The sequence below is a fragment of the Vanessa cardui genome, chromosome 19 (assembly GCF_905220365.1).
Source record: "Vanessa cardui chromosome 19, ilVanCard2.1, whole genome shotgun sequence".
NCBI lineage: Eukaryota > Metazoa > Arthropoda > Insecta > Lepidoptera > Nymphalidae > Vanessa > Vanessa cardui.
The window spans coordinates 4745321-4757645 of record NC_061141.1 but is presented as its reverse complement, the minus strand read 5'-3'; the positions used below and the strand labels follow the sequence as shown (position 1 = coordinate 4757645).

General features: G+C 32.8%; 1 protein-coding gene across 1 annotated transcript in view; it reads left to right on the top strand.

Annotated features, from left to right (window-relative positions):
• The first annotated feature begins 666 nt into the window (after nucleotides 1–666).
• LOC124537997 (neuropeptides capa receptor-like) overlaps nucleotides 667–12325 on the top strand; it is a 134781-nt gene continuing 123122 nt past the window's right edge. The window contains exon 1 of the mRNA XM_047114999.1: nucleotides 667–1292. Coding sequence (XP_046970955.1) covers nucleotides 992–1292 — 301 coding nt within the window. The 5' untranslated portion in view covers nucleotides 667–991. The remainder of the gene's footprint in view (nucleotides 1293–12325) is intronic.

Sequence of the window (12325 nt, the reverse complement as noted above, 5' to 3'; positions counted from 1 at the left end):
CCAGAGCTCGTCATATGAATCCAGTGCAGCCACTGAAACTGCTCCAATAATCGAGCGTTTTATTCATTTTTATCCAACGAATATGAGTTGATTGAACACATCACACACACACACACACACACACACACACAACGCTGGGTTTTAACACATTTAGTCGTCTGATACTGAAAAGCTAAAAAAATAATTCACGAGCTGGCGCTTAGTTAGCAAAAGCTGAGCCTAGCGACTCTGAGTAGGTTACGTGCCAGTGTCGTAGGCACAATAAAGAACAATCTTTTGGACGGCGTATTTTTCTATTATTTATAAAATGTCTTTACAGTTTTACTTAATTATAGATTATTTATTAACTTCGTAATTAGATTAACATATAATTCTCATCAATCAAAGTTATTAATTATTCACAATTACTTTTGATTTCATTGTGGCAACATTTTATTTATTCGATATTTAAAACATTAGACAAACAACTAAATAAAAAAATATTAATAAATCAAATTATATTTTAATAGATTAATTTAATTTATTGTGTTTTTGTCTCTCATGGAGTTTAATTTCTAAATTTATAAATATTGTTTAAAGCAATCAAGAGAAAATTCCACCTATTGCAAGCGTTCCCTGTTTTTCCGAGCCCATCCATATTCCAGCAGTGTGCGCGGGAAACTCGCACAGGATAGACGTATCCATTAAATTATTGGAAACTACTACGATTCCATTTTTAAACTTCATGTTTGGCCAGTATAAAACAAAAATAATTCAATTTAAATAGTTTTACTTTTTTATTTACAAACATATATTTTAAACCTTCCACTTTCCTAAACAGATTTTAGTGAAAAGTGTACTAAGTTAAGAAATTTTAAGAATATAAATTAAAAAAGTATTTTCAAATTGCGTTGCGTGGTATTGCTATGCTACCACATTTTTAAAGAGTGTTGAGTAATTTTATTTATTACACAGATAATTAATTATTAATGTGTTTTTAAATTTCGAAGCAATGGAATCGGATTCATTTCTCCGTGAAAACGAGACATACGAGGACTTTTACAACAGATGCAATAATCTGACATACTTTGACTGTAGTGAGGAGGAAATGCTATGGTGGTTGATGGGTTCCCGTAGATTACCATTGAACGAAATCGTGCCGCTTAGTGTTGTACTCGTGGTCATATTTTTGACCGGTGTAATAGGAAACGTGTGTGTATGTGTCGTTATTGTGAGAAATTCGGGCCTACACACGGCGACCAATTATTATTTATTCAGTTTGGCTGTAAGTGACTTATTGCTGCTTTTATTTGGTAAGTATTAAAAAAAGTTATTAAATTTAATTCTTAGATATATCCTGATTATTTAAAAGTGTTATTGGTAGTGGTATTTGGCCTTATAACGCTATATTGATTAAGATGTTTATTTTGTGATACTGGACAATCAAAAATTTTGCGATTACTTTTCTTGGTGGTAGGGCTTTGTGCAAGAACGTCTGGGTAAATACCACCCACTCATATTCTACCGCCAAACGAACGATGCCAGTGTTACTATGGGTACAAGGGACAAAACATCTGAGTTCCCAAGGTTGGTTGGCCTGGTTGCCATTGGCGATGTAAGAAATGGTTAATTCTTACAGTGTCATTGGCAATGGCGGTGGTGACCACTTACCATCAGGTGCCCCATATGCTCGTCCGCCAACCTATAGCAAAAAAAGAACTAGTTTATTATTAGTAGTTGAAATTTGAACATAATAATTATTGAACACTAAAGGAAATATTTTTATTAAAATAGTGTTTATTGGTTAGATTTAAGCTTGCCAATAGCTGTTAAATAAAAAATTGTAACAAGCAGATGAGAAAATGGAACTAAACTATTTTTTTTGTACATATTTAAAAAAAAAATGCTATTTTCTAACAGCTACAAAGAGCAATATCTCACTTGCAAGTGCACATTTATATATTTTATCGTGGTAAGCATTCGAAATCGTGTGTTGTATCTGGATCAACACTCAAATGGATTCGCATCTCGTGAGGATACATTTTCAGTGCCATCTCTAACTTAATTCGAGGTCAAAACGTCTTGCAAGATCTTTCAGAAACCACTTTAACTTTTCTTTAAAGTATATTATTGGAATAAACAAGCAACATCTAATCTAAAAAAAAAAATGGCGGGAGATTCGTGGTTGACACATTGAGATCGCGAATATAATTATTACGGTTTAATGTGATTATTGATGGTTATTTGTGTTGTAGACTAAGTATTTTTCTATTGTTGTAGATTGATTGTTATTTTAAATTAAAGATAATTGTTTTAGAGATTAACCTACTTGCTACTTCTGGTTCTAAAAGTATGTATTCCATGTTTATTTCGTATGGGCAGAATTGAAAGGTTTCTTGAGACCGCATTTGAATTTCGAAAAGAGGTCTTTTTTTTCTTTGTGTAATTACATTAAAGGATGTACGCTTACAGCCTATTTTTCCCATGATCCTCTTTAAAGCTTAAAACACAATTTGTGAAACGGAATGTAATCCCGTTTGATGTTTAATAGCTTATTATAAACAAAGGATAAATTTCCGCATCCATTGTTTCAGATATTTTGGTCGTTGTATAATCTTCTACACTAGTATATACTAATATTTTATAAAAGTAAAACTTTTTTTTTTACTTTAGGGTGTAATCTCCATTAATGTTTTAAATTCAGTTCTAAAAAGTCTGAGTGATATCAGATAAACACTATATTTATAACTACTATTTTCTTTTTTTAATTAATCACTATGAGAAGTGCTGTTGCTACTAATAAGTAAAAAAAATGTTTTAAGTTTATCTCCATATAAAATACTATGTATATATATTATATGTTCTACGTAGCTCAGATACATGGTGAAGTAGAAAATAATTTTCTTTGTATATTGTACTTTTAACATAAACGATTTAAATATAGAACCTTATTTAATGCGTGTAAGCCGGTTAGTTAGTATGTTTATATAAACTAAATCGTGAACAAAATATCGGCGAAACTTAGATGTATAAATTGTGATTAATATTCATCGACCGCAGTCTTTGCCAAATGTAAACATTTCATTCAAGATAATTTTCATTTATGTTTATATATAAACAAGTTTAAATTATAAACAAAGTAATAATAATAATATTATAATTATTTCATCCTGTAATTTCTAGATACAGCAGATTTAGAAGAAGCATTTTATGTTATAGATTAATAAATGAACCTACGAGCTGAGATGGCCCAGTGGTTAGAACGCGTGCATCTTAACCAATGATTTCGGGTTCAAACCCAGGAAAGCACCACTATATATTTGCGCTTAATTTGTGTTTATAATCCATCTCGTGCTTGGCAGTGAAGGAAAATATCGTGAGGAAACCTGCATGTGTCTAATTCCATAGAATTTCCGCCACATGTGCATTCCACCAACCCGAATTGGAACAGCGTGGTTGAATATGTTCCAAACCCTCTCCTTAATGGAAGAGGAGGCCTTAGTCCAGCTGTGGGTAGCTTATAGGCTGTTACGTTAATAAATGAAGATTGCTTCCATAGATAGTGAGTATTGACTTCATCCATATTTGAAGGGAGGCATAGAAATACCATGTCAGTCAGGTTTCACAATTTATCAATATTAGGATACTTATTTATTGCTCTGACACAAATCTCTGTAGAGCCGAGATGACCCAGCCGATAGAACTCGCCTATCTCATCTCATGGTTGCGGGGTCAAATCATTAGTGTTTATAATTGCATTTTTAGTGGTGATGTAAATTATTGCAAAGAAACATATATCTCTTTTTTATATAATATCACCTACATGTATATCGATACCAAGCGGTATTTAAGGAGCTTGGTGGAATAAGTGAAAATCCTCCAAGTAAGATAGTAAGACATTGACATGCATAACCGTATTTTAATTTTTCCAAATAAAAAACTTAGTATATTTTTTTCATCTGAGCACTACCTTGCCCTATTTGTTTACGTAATAACTCAAATTGTAACAAATGATATCTTCATTAAAAATCAAACCAAATGAATGAAGGTTTTCACAGAAAATGTATCTAATAGATTAAGATGAAAGTATGTCTAGATTGTAGGTATGTTCTTATAAGTAAATTAATGTCATCACGGGGCGCCCGTCAGAATTGGCTATTTTAGAAATACGGAAATCATAAGGTACTGAGAGTATTTATAATTAAATAAAGAAAATATACAAATCTATCTAAATTACTAGGCGGTAGGGATTTATATCAGGATACCAATATAATAATAAAATTCCGCAGATATTTTTAACTTTGCCGTTTCGTAAATTCAAATCGTTTGTAAAAAATAATTTGTATAAAAGGCATATTATTCCATACAAGATTTTAGAGATGATAAAAAAGCGTGAAGTTAATACATATTCACTTCCAGGCAGGATATGTAACATACATATATAATTGTAATAATTGTATTTAACTAACATGACTGTATTTTTTAAATGATGAAAAATAGTAACTACTGTGTTTCTTGCCGGTTCTTCTCGGTAGAATCTATTTTCCGAACCGGTTGTAGCGTCATTTAATTGTTAAATGAAGAAACAAAAGTACTTGTAAAAGCCTACTTGAATTATTTTGATTTTGACAACCCTATCATTATATATGCTATAGATCGCGTCGTGTAAAAAGAACGCTGGAAGAAAGCGGAGGGGGTGTGCTTGCGCATGTGTACTATCGAGCAAGAAAGTACTAGGCATATTGTTTATTTTTAAAGCAGCCTCGCTCGCGGGTTTACAAATTACATTTTGATAGGCACACCATAGGCAGGCTTTGTTCAGTTCTTTTATTTTTGCCGCTAGTTAGAAAGACAGTAAGAAATTCCGAATCTTTTGAACCTTTTAATATTTAGATTCGAACCATTTTGTGCCAATCTATAAAACGGACCACCATTTTATAGATTGTTATAAATTATTATCAACTGCATTAATATCATCCTCTCTCTTCATAAAACAATTTACGTCATAAATATTATTTCTTTCTTTCCTATGTAAAACCATTTCGTAATAAAAACTTTTTTGCGTGATGGTATTTTGAGAACAAACGTAACGTGGACACTGCGTGGATAGCAAAGGGCGACTGACGAACCAATAGCGCACCGGCAAGCGTGCGGCGCTTGACCCGCCGCACCTCATACCACCAAATTGACCGATAAATAGTCTAGTGCGCAGGTTGACAGCTAGCGTTCTTTTTACATGACGCGAGCTATACTGTTGTGTTCCCTAAGTTCCTAAATTTTGTGGCGCATTGGTGATGAAAGTAATGCTATATTGACTAAAGCGCCAATGTTTACGGTCAGTGGTGACTACGACCATCAGATGCCCGATTTGGCCATCCGTCAATATACATAAATGTATATGTCGCAGATTCAAATGGATAGGCATCAAAACGATCATGTCTTTCGATATGTTAGTTTTACTTATTCAATCAGCAGTCTGGCACTGGCGCTGTCACGACTAAGAGACCAAGTGCCTCACTCAACAAACACTTACTGACACCCATTGTCTACTATATATACACACTATTACTACTACATATACACACCATTGAATATTTATATATCTATCTATCGGCTGTGTAAACAAAATACGTGCCCGTCTTATATTTTCTTACAGTTGACGTTTCACAACGTAATCACTGTAATAATAATAATAGCCATGTTAATTTAAAATCAACGTAATCACGTTGTGTTTTATTGTCATTGTAATAAATGAGGCCTTATACCCGTGTAGAATAATGACCTCTTACATATACATATATATATTAAAAAATAAAAATACTATTTGAATAATTCATAGCAATGCAGGCAAGCACCACTGAATTTTCATGTGCTCGATTTGTGTTTGTAATTCATCTCGTGCTCGGCAATGAAGGAAAACATCGTGAGGAAACCTGCATGTGACTAATTTCAACGAAATTCTGCCAAACATGTATCCATAGGCCCGTATTGACGTAGCATGGTGGATCCCTCAAAGGGAGAGGAGGACTTAGCCCAGCAGTGGGAAATTTACTATGATGATGATGAGGATGATAGCAATGATTAATACAGTTTAAGGACGATGCACTCACAAGGTTTTTGAGAGCGGCGGCCGATACAGTGGGTAATAAGATTCAGCCATCACGCGTTTTAGGGCCTGTCCACATCCTTACGTCACGAAGTTTTCAACGTGGAACAATTTTGTAACGTGCTACGAAACGTTGCCGCATCGTGCTTTTGCACGGTATGGCAACGTCGCCTTGACGGCGCTTTACAATCTTAATTCCGAGTGACGCTTATATGTTTTACGTCAAATCATTTTCAGCAATTATATTTATTGACTGCATAAAAACTCTTATCACTTCAATATACGTATGTAATACTCTAATCGATACTGCGATTAAGGATATGAAATTGCATCTAACGGTATTTAATTCCATTTTCTATTAAAATCAATTAATGGTACGGGAGGAAGCTTTCTATTTTTGATTTTCATTTAAATTAATTCGTCTCAGGTAATGAAAATAGATAAAATATAATTCACAAGTGTAGTAAAATAATATCTGTATTATTTCAATAAAAAAAAAACAATAATAATACAATGAATTGTAATATTAAAATTATTGTTTTTGCAATTTTAATTGTAATCTGTGTTCATAATAGCGAATTATAATGACATAATACATTAATTAAATAAACTAAAAATACAACGCTGTCTCCTGGAAAACAATGTTGACATGTGTTGCCCAGTAATTATTATAATGAAAAGGATTAACGCGGTTAAGTTGAATTAGCATTTCAACAATTTTCGTATTCACACTAATAAGTTAAACAAATGACTAAGACTCGAATAAAGGTGATTAAGTTTAAAACGTAATTCATGAATTCTTGATGCTGTTCAAGACGAGTAAATAGAATGGTTTAAAATTATAATCTTTATAAAAGCATCGAGCAAATTCCGTAAAATTGAAAAATATCACGTGCGAACTGAAACGGTTTTAGTTAAAGCAGATGAAATAAAAGTGAAAAGATTACATTCGTCCGGGATGAAATTTGAAAACTGAATAATGTTTCGTAACTGATCACTGATAATGTAATATTTCTAATTAATTATAAAAAAAACAGACAATAATTAAAGAGTAATAGGCTGACATAATTAGCTATTAAGAAATGAAAACAGGTGGTGTTGTCTTAAGATAATTGTACAATTATATTAAGTAAGCACCTATCTATACTTAATATCATAAACGTAAAGTAATTCCGTCTGTTTGTCACGCTAACACGGCCAAACCACTACACCGATTTTGATTAAATTTAAATTTAGTACGAAAAAACCCACTATTTCACCTTCAAAATTTTGTTTTCAATTAGTTACAAAATAAGTCATAAGGGCTTCATACTAAGCTGTAAAACTTAGTTAAGATAGATATTAAGGCTTTTTATAATTTGACCTAGTGGGTTAAAATTAAACAAATGGAGGTTAAAAAGGATGGGCAACTCAAAAAATAAATCATTTTAATTTTTCAAGAAAATTTATGTTCAAAGATAAGTATCTAATTATACATTTAAAAATAACATTATTTTCATGTTTATTTAAACTGAACAATAAAATGATTTTAGTGGAGGTAAATTAGTATGAGGTTTCTCATTTAATGGTAAAAATTAAACCTCTACTGGTATTCAATTTCTTTATTTCTTTTTTGTAATAAATATTGTAATTAATACTGATGACGAACTTTTTCTCATTATTAGCTTAGCCAAGACAAAAAAGTTACTTTGCCAGAGTTGTGCGCTGTCGAGTCGATTAATTGCATTGAAATCCAACAGTCTCTACATATAATAATAACTCTTAATATCTATATTTATCTTTTATATAAGTTTGCATAACAAAATCGACCTGACAAAAATAGCACAATGTTTTTTTTGGTGAATTTTCGTGACAAACTGAATTTCATGAACGCGCGTGACGCTGCGGTTTTAGCTAGAATTTGATATGTATTTAGGTTTACATGCTAGAATTCTATATTTATAGGTGAAATTTAAAAATAACTTGAACTTCATGAGTGCGTGGTATGACGTCAAGAATTCGATCAACATACTCTCGATGAATTATAAATTCCTTTCGAAAATGAACTAACACTCCAGCGGACTGTATAAGACAGGTAGTATGTTGTATACATAAATCATATACTAATATAATAAATGTGGAAGTAACTCTGTCTGTCCCTTGCCCTTTCATTACTAAACTAATGAACCGAATTTGAAGAAATTTCGTACGAAGCAACTTAAACTCCAAGAAGTTGGTCGTCACAAAAAGTAGCCCATGTTCTAGGCTACTTTTTGTAACAACCCCCCAAAACGCAAGCGAAGCCGCTGGCAACAACTATGTAGTAACACTATATAAGTATATAGTATAAAACAACGTAATTTATCACGCAAATTCAACAAATTCATAAAGAAACACTAATATTTTTAGAACTTTCTATTGTGATGTCATATCATTGCATCCGTGCGAAGCCGGGCCGTCACGACACTAGCCTCATATATAAAGATTATTGTTGATCCGTTTAGAATAGGCTTATGACCGATTATCACAAACATTTGAACATACAATATATATTTTAATGATAAAAGTTTTATAAGGGCAGCTTTAAGTTAACTTTTGATGTCCCGACCACTTTCGGCCACACTCAAACGAGACTAACAAACTCCCTTATTATGATATATATGCAGATGCGTACAAACACACGTTCACACTCGTAATTGGATGGAACGACGCATTATCTTTACGTGCTATTCCGGGCACGGGAATGTACGTATGTACACCCAATTTGTATACTCAGAACTGTTACTGAGAAATTTACAACCAAATATCCAATAAATTTTTATCGACCTGGACTTTGAACCCAAGACCGTGAGACCTGCGGCTTTATATGTAGCTACTAGACCAGCGAGGCGATCAAATCAAGATGTAATAATTACATATATAGATATGTAATCATTTACACCGGTCGACTAAAGTTATTCGAAAGACGGTAAACTACTGATAATTATTACTCTTCTTAATTTTAATTCATAATTAGAGTACTAATCATTAATAAGCCTAACAGCGATACTAAGAAATCTTTTTCTAAAAAACGTAGCACATCTTTACGCTTATCAGCGGGAATCTCTGAGAGAGTCGTATATCCATTGCTTTATAAGGATAGCTTACTTTAATGAAATTGTATGAAATGGCTTATTAAATATGTACTAACTTTAACAAATAGATAATGAAGACCCAGCTTCAGGTAAACAGCAACATATAATAATAATAAATAATATTTAATATAGTTTACAATATTTATGTTACAGTTTTTGTTTCAATTATCCATTATCTTCCATTAAACCCAGACTAACAATTCCCCTGTCAAATTCAATAATACCTATTATATTTCTTCATCTTCATAAAAATGTCATCATTACATTTATATAATTCTGTGATTGAATATAACTCAATAGCTAGAAGTTATACAACCTTTAATGATTATTTATAAATATTTTATTTAAAATAATTTATAAGCTTACAATGAACAATAGATAAAAATAAATAAACGATCTAATCCAATAACATTTTATAGAAGAAAGAATGAAAGAAATAAATTTTTAATAGGACACAGTACAAAATAAACACACATAATAAAAGTATAAGAAGTATAAAAAGATTAAAACAAAAAAAGAAAAACAATAAAAATGAAAACATATTAACCAATAATAACTACTCACTAACTTAATATACAAAATATAGCTCTATATATTGTATAAATATTATACAATACATATAATACACTACAATTTCAGTAAAAGTCCATCGGAGAGATCCACTAACCCCATTAGTCCGTAACTGTGACAATTTCCAGTGACTCGGGGGAACAGTTGTAGTAATGATGACAGAATGGCCGCGCGAACTTTGGAAGTGGTCTTACAGCTTTATGCAGATTCCTGATAGCCACTTACCGCCGCGGATTAAATTTAAGGTATTATGTAAAATGTCGTGTTATGTTCTAATCTAGCCACTATTCAGTATAATTCGTTTTACATATAACATCTGAGCTGAGATGGTCCAGTGGTTAGAACGCGAGCATCTTAACCGATGTTTGCGGGCTTAAACCCAGGCAAGCACCACTAAAATATGTGCTTAATTTGTGTTTATAATTCATCTCGAGCTCGGCGGTGAAGGAAAACATCGCGAGGAAACCTGCACGTGTCTAATTTCATCGAAATTCTGCCACATTTGCATTCCACCAACCTCTCCTTAATGGAAGGAGGCCTTATACCAGCAGTGGGATATTCATAGGCTGTTACTTTACTTTTACTTTTTTTTTATATATCATCCGATTCTATTCTGATTTGTGTAACTGCATTGTTGTGGTTAAGATTGCGAAAACCGAGTATAGTACGACACAACTTAGATGTAGCATCGGAAAATGCAATGAAACCGATTACTGCCGATTTACACAACCAATAGAAACAGCTCCCTATCGCGCCATTCGACGCTATTCGTCGCTATAGATTCTCGCGTCATTCAACCATGTCGACGTGTCATATTGATGAATATATTAGGTCACATGATATTACGTTTTAGTAAAGATCATATTCACGTAAGGAATAAATATTGATAATTTGAGATAGCGTACTTAAATGGGATTTAATCGGTTTTACGAATTTAGCCGATGCCATATCTAAGTTGTGTCGTACTATACTCCATTTAAATTTCGGGTCGAACTTTAATTTTGAATCATTTAAGGGTCTGGCATTTTTTGTAAGTAGACAATGACCTTTTGATCTATTCACTCACGGGGTCTTCTTCCACATTCATTCACTATGGGCTTCATACTAATGCACGCCCAGTGACACGATGTGTGACGCTCGTGATTATACGATGTCTTAGGGTAAATGTGACAGCTAAAATTCAATTTGTCAATAATTTGGGTTCGTATGTGTATATACTGTAACATAAATTAATTATTCCTCGTATCACCAACGCGCCGTCAAACTTGGTAACGAACCAAAGAACACAACGAACACTTGCAGAAGACAACCATACTTTGTTGGTAAAATATATTATGTGTCGGTGGTACCAAGCAGACGCTATTGCATAAATAATTATTACTAAGTGAGAGAGCTAATTATTTATTAAGAGAGCTACTAAAATTTTCTGCTACGAAATGCTCATCAACATCCATCTAGGCTACATGAGTGAAGAGTCACAAATCCAATTTAAAAACGCTCGCCATTCCCCAAATCGGCCAAAATTACGTTATCCTATCTTTGTTAATAGCTAGCTGTTGCCCGTGGCTTTGCTCGCGTGAAAAATGGTTATAAATAACTTAAAAGATTAATTTAAAATATTATGTCAGTTTAAGACTTCTTTGTATAGAGCACTGGTGGTTCATTCATGTCCATGCAGTCCGTTTTAAAGATTTGATCTTGTGCTTTGTTTAACGACTTAAGCTCGAACTGTTCCCTTTTGAACTTAAAAGAAATATTGCACTGTTTCTCATCTATCCACCCATAATCAAGTGCTAATTGTAGCCCCTATGACACTCAGTAATATTATTGGCACGACAATTTTCTAACTTGAAAATGACGTATCTCAACACTAAGCTATATACGAAATTTCAACTTCTATATCAACCCTTTAATGGCAGAATATCCAAAAACGCTTAAATAAATCATTTCTAACCAACAACAAAAACAACAGCTTGTAAATTTCTCATTGTTGAGCTAAGGCCACCCCACCCTTTGAGGAGAAGATTTGGAACATATTTTACCACGCTGTTCCAATACGGGTTGGTGGAATACACATGTGGCAGAATTTCTATGAAATTTGACACATACAGGTTTCCTCACGATTTTTGCCATTCACAAGCTCAATATGAATTGTAAACACAAATTAAGCTTATGAGTATTCAGTGGTGCTTGCCTGGTTTTGAACCCGCAATCAGCGGTTCATCTTGCACGTGCTCTAACCACTGGGCCATCTCGACTTATAATTTCTAACCAGTTTCCCAAAAATATAGTTTCATATCTCTAACTTAAAAGATTTTTATTTCTCCCAGTAGGGTTAAAATATCCAGAAAATTAAAATATGTATCAACTTATTCTTAACCAATATCCCAAAAATAATGTTTTATGTTTTATCTTAATAAATAAGGGGCTTTCACACATACTTTCAACCATTATTTTACCCTCTTAGGAGAAGAATTTCCATATATACTGATATAGGTACGTATTTATTAGTAATTAAACGCCTGAAGACAAAATTTCATGCTTTTACCTTCAAAAA